Source organism: Priapulus caudatus, unplaced genomic scaffold (genome assembly GCF_000485595.1).
Source record: "Priapulus caudatus unplaced genomic scaffold, Priapulus_caudatus-5.0.1 Scaffold232, whole genome shotgun sequence".
Classification (NCBI taxonomy): Eukaryota; Metazoa; Priapulida; class Priapulimorpha; order Priapulimorphida; family Priapulidae; genus Priapulus; species Priapulus caudatus.
The window spans coordinates 128,638-136,765 of NW_014577293.1; the positions used below are offsets into that span (position 1 = coordinate 128,638).

The following is an 8,128-nucleotide window of genomic DNA, read 5'->3' on the forward strand; positions in this document are numbered from 1 at the left end:
ACACTATCTCGCCGCCGGCGCACATCACGCACCCCCGGCGTACACTATCTCGCCGCCGGCGCACATCACGCACCCCCGGCGTATACTATCTCGCCGCCGGCGCACACCACGCACTCCCGGCGTGACCCGGGTGAGCGCACAAATCAGGCTGCCGCTACAATATATATATTTATACATTCGTACATACATTTTATACATACGTATTATTTTATCACTATTATAGTTAGCTTTAGCACTTTTCCTTACGTGCAAGCCAGTACAGAGATCGGATCCGGATCGTAATCGCGATTGAAATATGTCCGCTGGTAATATAATTACCTTGCGTGGAGGATATGTTACAAATATGTATGGCTATGTTTCTTATAGTCGAACGACGGACAGGAGGCAGATCTGTTCGACAGAGAAACGGTCGTGCATCAGATACGAGGATTGGAGGTGTTGGAGACCGTTAACCTGATGGCTGAAGGTATAGCATCATATCAGGAGTCTATCAATAGACTATTGATAGACTCCTGATTATATCGCCTCGTTATTATCTCATGCCTCAGCAGACGCCATGTCCGTACGAGCCTTAAAGTGATTACGTCACCGTAAATAGTAAAAGTAAAAAATAATGTTTCCACTTTTTCACAAAATGTAAGTTATTCTGTTCACTTTTTATGGTTAAATTGCTGCTTTATACTTCGTATTTTACTATAATGTTCGATGTGAACATACACTCGTGACTCATACATAGCCCATGCATAGCAAGCAATTAATGTCATGAACATAATGTCAAATCGTCCAGGTTTTTTGGATTTTTAACCAGTTGAGAAACAATGTTATTAGGTAAGAATTTGACGATACATTTAGTCCCGTTAGTACTTACTTTTAATGTAAAAAATGGCAACAAATATTGTTACAAATATCACCATAGAAAATTCGTGACGTAGTCAATTTAATTGCGGAACGATATGCGTGATGACATCGGCAGTGATCATGCACTATCAGCAGTGAATTAATGTATATGTTTAATCTTTTTTAAGCTGATAAATTTTTTGCTGAATTGTAAATTTAGTTTGCGCTTAGTTGCTCCTGGTACGGCCGGCAAATACAGACTTGTGCATTTAGTAGCGGTAAGAAAAACAAAGCACTGTCTACTGCTAGCTTACGATAGCTGTTATGGTGGTACACAACAGCAATCTATTAGCGGGCTTCTTCTTCTTCTCGGGTCACTACAGTAAACTCGGCCTAGCCACTGCAGCACACAGGACCTGGCACGGTGGTTGAAAGCCTCAAGGTCTCCAGGGCTACAGGGCTCTGGTAATAGGGGGGGGGGGCATTTCAGGAGATGTCCCATAGTTTGTCCTCCCCGCAGTTGCATTCGGTTGGGCCATCTTCAGTGTATCCCCATTTCTGCGTAAGTGCCCTAGCTGCATCGAGCAAAACCTGTCCTAAGGCTAATCAGTTAACACTTGATATTATAGGTAGAGATGCACTCTTTCTACAATGTTATTATTGCATATTTTGCAGGTTTCTCGCACCGCATGCGTTTCAAGGCATTTTCCAATAACTATCGGTTTCTACTCCGGAGTCCGCTGGCTGTCAAAACGGATAACAAAGCATACGAAGAATCGAAGGCTATTCTAGAGCGACTGTCGCAGATATTGTCTGAGAGCAATACGCCGTTCAGTAGCTCCAGCTGGGCTGTAGGGCAGAAGCACATATTTCTTAGGTATGATAAAAGAATAGCTGCTGCAACTTGTAAGGCTGCTGTTGTTTAACTATGTGAGCAAGAAACGATGATGATGATGATGATGGTGATGATGATGATGATGATGATGATGATGATGATGATGATAACGATGATGATGATGACGCCTATGACGATGACGCCGCTGCCACCGCCACCAACGACGACGATAATGATAATGATGATGATGATAATGATAATGGTAACGAAAGCAGCAGCAATGTTCTGCAGTTGACACCGGCCTGTCATTCATTTCTATCGCAAAATAAATTCAATACGAGACATTATCGACACGAGGTATTCCTTCTCTCAACCAAACTCATCGCTTTCTCTCTCTCCCTCTGTGTGTGTGCGCGCAGTGAGTTGACGCGGCAGCAGTTAGAGACTCTGAGGCAGCGGCGACGCAACCAGGCAGCAACCGTGCTGCAGAAGAACGTACTACGCTGGCGCGCCGTGCGACGCTGGCCCAGTCTACGACGAACCCTGGAGATGAGGAGGAAGAACTGGAACCACAGGCCGACGCCGCCGCGACCAGCCAAATCCAGCGCACTCATGTCAAGGTAGGTCCAGCCAAACCCAACGCATTCATGTAGAGGTAGGTCCAGCCAAACCCAGCGCACTCATGTAGAGGTAGGTCCAGCCAAACCCAGCGCACTCATGTCGAGGTAGGTCCAGCTAAACCCAGCGCACTCATGTCGAGGTAGGTCCAGCCAAATCCAGTGCACTTATGTAGAGGTAGGTCCAGCCAAACCCAGCGCACTCATGTAGAGGTAGGTCCAGCCAAACCCAGCGCACTCATGTAGAGGTAGGTCCAGCCAAACCCAGCGCACTCATGTAGAGGTAGGTCCAGCCAAACTCAGCGCACTCATGTCAAGGTAGGTCCAGCCAAACCCAGCGCATTCACCTATCCGCTATCTACCTATCCGCAGAGGAATCGTTCGTCTCCTGTGATGCGACAATATGATTCTTGTACCGATTACCTCTCTTTCGCGTCGAATGTGCGGAAGTTTGTGCTTCAAACGACGCGTTAGTGTTACTCTGTCCCTGGTGTACGCAACAGACCTATAAACACGCGGACTGTTATATAAAAAAAATTGCTCGCAATAATCTGTTATGTCCAATTCTATTCTGGATGCATATGTGTATGTAATACTTTTTGGTATACATACATACATGCACGCACGCACGCACGCACGCACGCACGCACGCACACACATACATACATACATACATACATCAGGGGTAGATAATGACACATTTGTGATATTTTTTAGGCAATGCATTGATTGCTATCAGATGAAAAACTCGTTGGTGACATTGTAACTGTTTACTACAGTCACCTCTGCATTAGCGGCCACCTCTGTAGAACGGCCATACGAATCATTTTCGCATTTCTCTTATAGCGGTAGTTATACAGTTAGACTATTACTATAAAACGGTGAACTGTCCATAAAGGCCACTTTTGCTGCTCTCTTGCGTGACCGTTATATAATGGTTTGATCGTGTTAGGAATGTTGTTAAATTAACGAGAATGTTCAGTTGCATTTATTTTTTCCGTCGTTCATTGTTTACGAATAGGCCACGCCCACAGCCGATAATTGACACGTCAGATGCGCTGGAAATCAGTCGGCTCTGTGATAAATCTACAGTGCAAGCGACCATCAACGCCTACGGTTTGGATATGGTAAGAGCAGCCTATATATACAACATGTTTTGCTTGCATCTATGACAAATACGACATACGCATATGCGCTCTCCTATGACACTATTTGTCATAGGAAGATTCTTGCTATGACAAATATTGGCGAGTCAATTTCGTTCCGCTTTACAGCTGAAATTCACTGCTTGCGTTCATAATAGCGCGAGTTAAGATAAGATAAGATAAGATAAGATAAAGCTTTATTTTCATCGGTATTTAGTTAACTCCCATGATGCGCACAACACATACAACAATATTTGTCTTCCTATGACAAATATTGTAATTGGAGAGCGTATATGCGTATGTCGTATTTGGCATAGATGCTAGCAGAACAGACTGATATATAATATGCCCCTTAGCCTCAAAAGGCACAATTTCGGGGGCCCGTTGCCACTAGCTAGCATCATCAGCAGTGGGTGTCTTGACTCTAAAATGTCAAAGCTTTTGCACAATATCTCACTTCAAATGTTATACAAATCTAGAATTATGATGTCATAATTATTCATGTTTCTGCCGACGGGCCCCTGACCGGGGCAGAACACAGGCACTTGGGACATAGTCAGTAAAAACTGAAAATAATATGAACGCACATTCACAAATACTACCGTAGGCCCTACCTCTCAATTACACTTCCACTGTTGTGTGAAACTAATGCAGAACGCTCCCGCACTCGCCGCTGCGAGTGTGCTGTGTCGCCATCATAATGAATATATATATAGATCTCTATATATCTCTAATATATCTCTCTATATATAGATATTGAGTATATGATATATATAGAGGTATTTTAGAGGTATTATTAAAGGTATTATTAGCTCTTGATATTATCACCGACAACGATCCTGATAGCGGCGAATGGTTCGTGCGTTCGAACGTGTTCTAGATCGTTGTTCTGCGTGACTTGGCGCACACAAACACACTTGCCCTTTCTCTCTCGTCTACAGGAGAACGCTCCACCAATCCCAGCGAAGCGGACGTACACGGTGACGGGCAACGCAAAGGTCGGCTTCCCTCACACACGAGTTATCGTCAACACCTACCAGGGTAGGTACCAATGCTTAGCATTCAGCAAATAGAGATAGAGTGTGGCAAGTTAACCCGCAGTGCTACCAGTGGACTAACCCCCTACTGTAGCATTTACTGTGAAAGCAGCTGCGGGGCTTCAGGGTTACTGAAACGGAGATAGGCACCGCCCGATGCGCCATATAGGCGCGGGACGGATTTAACTTTAACTACCAGGGTGAGTGTTGTCCCTCTGCCGTGCCAACCATGCACTTTCTCGAATATTCTACTGCGAATATTTCAGATACGGTGAGAAATCGCCAGACCTTAGGCGCCCGTAGAAGTGATCCATTTGACGCATTCCCGTATGTGCGTGTGCGTGTGTGTGTGCGTGTGTGTGTGCGTGTGCGTGTGCGTATGCGTGCGCGTGCGTGTGCGTGTGTGTACGTGCGCGCATGTGTGTGCGTGCACGCACATTTGCGTGCGTGTAAATAATTACATATTTTATTTATTTATTCATTTTATTTATTTATTCATTTTATTTATTTATTTATTTGTTTATTTATTTATATTAACATTACATAACATCTATTATTAATCGCTCCTGATTACATTACACAGTAAGTGCATGGCCATACTTACTATTGACACTCTATTGACGCTCTTGTCGGGCAGTTACTTAACGTCGGTGATAAGGTCTATGGAAGAAAGTTCCTTCACAAGCTTAACCCGAGCCCGACGCCGCTAGAGGTCGTGGTGGACGCGCTTGCACTTTGTACTCATCGTTCACCGGATATTATTATATTATATATATTATAATAAAACTATTATATTATTATTATATTCGTTGCAGAAGATGGTAGGGCGGACCGAACCCTGATGAAAGGGGAGCCGGTCAAGGTCGTGGGAAAGTCGAGGAAGAGTGGCTACTTGCTCGTAGAGCACAAGAACGGCTTCAGCATTGATGTGCCTTTCCAGTATTTATCGCTACCGGTAGGTAACGTTTCGCTGATCATATATCTTTGGCAGCTATATTAATGCAGCCTCTGACCTATGCATCATCATCAATGCACCCCTTAGTTACAGAGGGTACATCAAAGTTGTACTGTTTCACTCAGGAATTTTATTATTTTAACTGCTCAACACGATTGCATTCATCAGATTTTTCTCCATGAAAAAGGCTGTCCTCAGTACATGTACTTGTATTTTAATTACATGCCATAAAGACTTAATAATAATAGCAGTTGTTTGGCGAGGGGCTACACAGGTGCACGTGTGTATCATTGCCATGCTTTGATGGCTCCGTAGCTATGCTGTGTTTTCACTGAGAACGGTTGTGTGTGGTTGTGATATATCAATGATGTCATTCTTTGCAGGAGAAGCCAAATAAATGCTGAAATTCCCAGAGACTGGCGCCAAATCACAGGGACAAAGTTTCATTTTACTCGTTCGCCAAACAAAGAGAGAGCGTGTGGGAATTTATATTACGTTATACTGTTAAAATAATATAATTAAGTATATTTTGAATCAAAATACTGGTTTTGTGGTTAGGATAAATGAGAGGGAAGGTTAAAACAATAACGGCCTATCACTCGCGAGAGAGTGTGTGAGATATAACAGAATTAGAGACAGATCACCACAGCTTTTAATCATCAGTTAGATAGTAGCTCATCTGAGAATATTGTTCCACCTGGCATTAATTGTTGAAGCCTCCCGATTGTGTAAATGTTAATCATTCTTGCTCATCCGTAGTCTACTTTTGTTCTACTTATGTGTTCTTGTAGTGTATATAGGATTGATCTTAGTAGCATTCCACTGCCGTGTTTGTATTTATTTCTGACGTTGTACATTTCATATATCTTTCACGCGTTGTTAATCATGTCGATTTATTATTTTAATTGCGAGCGCGCGTTATATACAGTTGTTTCTGTTGTAGACGATGAAGGCGACAGTAAATCGAATGTTAGATCTGTTGGAGTTCGAGCTGGTATATTGTACACCGCCTTCGCCATTACTAACTTATTTCTGCGAAAAAACGCGGCTGTGAACAGACGTTTTGCTATGGTCTTGGGCATCGGAGCTTGCTCACTAAATAACGCCGTATCTTGTAAATCGCTGTACCTACCTTTGAAATCTTTTAATTGAAATCTTTGAAACCTGTAATCTTTGAAAATGTTATCGGAGGCTCATTGCAGTTTATTTTCTTAAATAATCGATGTGAATGCACCGTAAAGTCTCAAGAGTTGTCGGATAACTACAGCCTGGTAGCTATAGATGTAGCGGTGAATGTATATATATATACTCTATGGCTCCGAATTACGAAATGCGGATCAGCGAAGGCTATACCAATAGCGCGAATATAGCTGATGCGTTTCGCATGTCAAGTGCTTATTATAGTCCCTCGATGACTTAGTCTCCCTATTGTAGTTTTAATAATAACGCAATCTTATTTCTGTAATATATGTCTTTCTGGTTACGTAAGTGAGCGAGTGCAGGGATAATATTCGCGGCAGAGCATGGTTGGCTGTTTACATACCAGCTGGCAGAGTTGTGCCTGTAATATATGATGTACAGAGTGCGCGTGTTCTCAGTTACAATTTGCAATAAACGACCAGTATGAAAGTAACGCATCTCCGATTTCTCGCTTTTCATCTGAAATCATCACACGAATGCCTGCTTTATCAGTTGCTCTACGTTTCCTATACACTCACTGGCTTTATAATAAGGCACTCTGCCTCTCTAAATCTATTTGTAAGACTATAGGACGTATCAATGTTCAGTGCCGCTAATCGCATATTAATCTTCTAGGGTCACTAAACTACACTTGACCTAACCACTGCAGCACATAGGACCTGGCACGGTGGTTGAAAGCCTCAAGGTCTCCATGTTTACAGGGCTCTGGTAATAGGGAATCATTCCAAGAGATGTTCCCTAGTCTGGTCCTCCCCCGCAGTCGCATTCGATTGGGCCATCTTCAATGTATCCCCATTTCTGCATGAGTGCCCTGCATCGACCAACCCCTGTCCTGAGGCAATTTAGACAGAGCCATAGACATAACGTTATTGGTACTATCAATATCTTTTCATATAGTTGCTTGGAATGTGGAAGCGTGTGAAAGGCAGTATACCTGCGGTAGATCACCATATCATTGATGACTTATCTATAACAATTAATCTAATGGTTTGGAAGTATGTGCCTATGTTTGTATTTAGTTTTATTTTCAATAGATAGAAGTCACAAGTTATGTACAGTATCAAGTGCAACTCGTCAACATTTGCGATAGCAGTTCACGTTGGTATACGGATCAGCCATTATCTGCGTTTAATTGAAGAATCATTTTTCATCTTGTGAAATTCAGTAGCCATCTACGTCATTAGGATAGCGCTAGCACGTGTACCACTGCCATCCCCCAATCAACGCCATGTCTGGTTAAACTTTTCAAGAATATTAAATTATTATACTATTATTAGCTCTTGATATATATATATATATATACACCACAGCAATACATAACACGAGTGCGCCCAATTTAGCGAATCTCCGTCTCTAACTTATAGATAGATATACACCTTGCATCTCGTATCTGCAGTTACTGAGTTTTAGGAAAGCTTCCCAACACAAAAGAGTAGCCAATAAGAAATCGTTTCTTTGTTCGTCCTCTGTATTCATTTATCGTTAACATATTATACTAACAC

The 8,128-nt window shown here is 42.7% G+C and overlaps 1 protein-coding gene across 1 annotated transcript in view; it reads left to right on the forward strand.

Moving 5' to 3' along the window:
• Positions 1–7,063, forward strand: part of LOC106807743 — a 39,742-nt gene extending 32,679 nt beyond the window's left edge. The window contains exons 11-17 of the mRNA XM_014810195.1: positions 367–466; positions 1,513–1,714; positions 2,092–2,292; positions 3,311–3,416; positions 4,376–4,475; positions 5,287–5,426; positions 5,810–7,063. Of these exons, the coding sequence (XP_014665681.1) occupies positions 367–466; positions 1,513–1,714; positions 2,092–2,292; positions 3,311–3,416; positions 4,376–4,475; positions 5,287–5,426; positions 5,810–5,830 (870 nt within the window). The 3' untranslated portion in view covers positions 5,831–7,063. The remainder of the gene's footprint in view (positions 1–366; positions 467–1,512; positions 1,715–2,091; positions 2,293–3,310; positions 3,417–4,375; positions 4,476–5,286; positions 5,427–5,809) is intronic.
• The last annotated feature ends 1,065 nt before the right edge of the window (positions 7,064–8,128 follow it).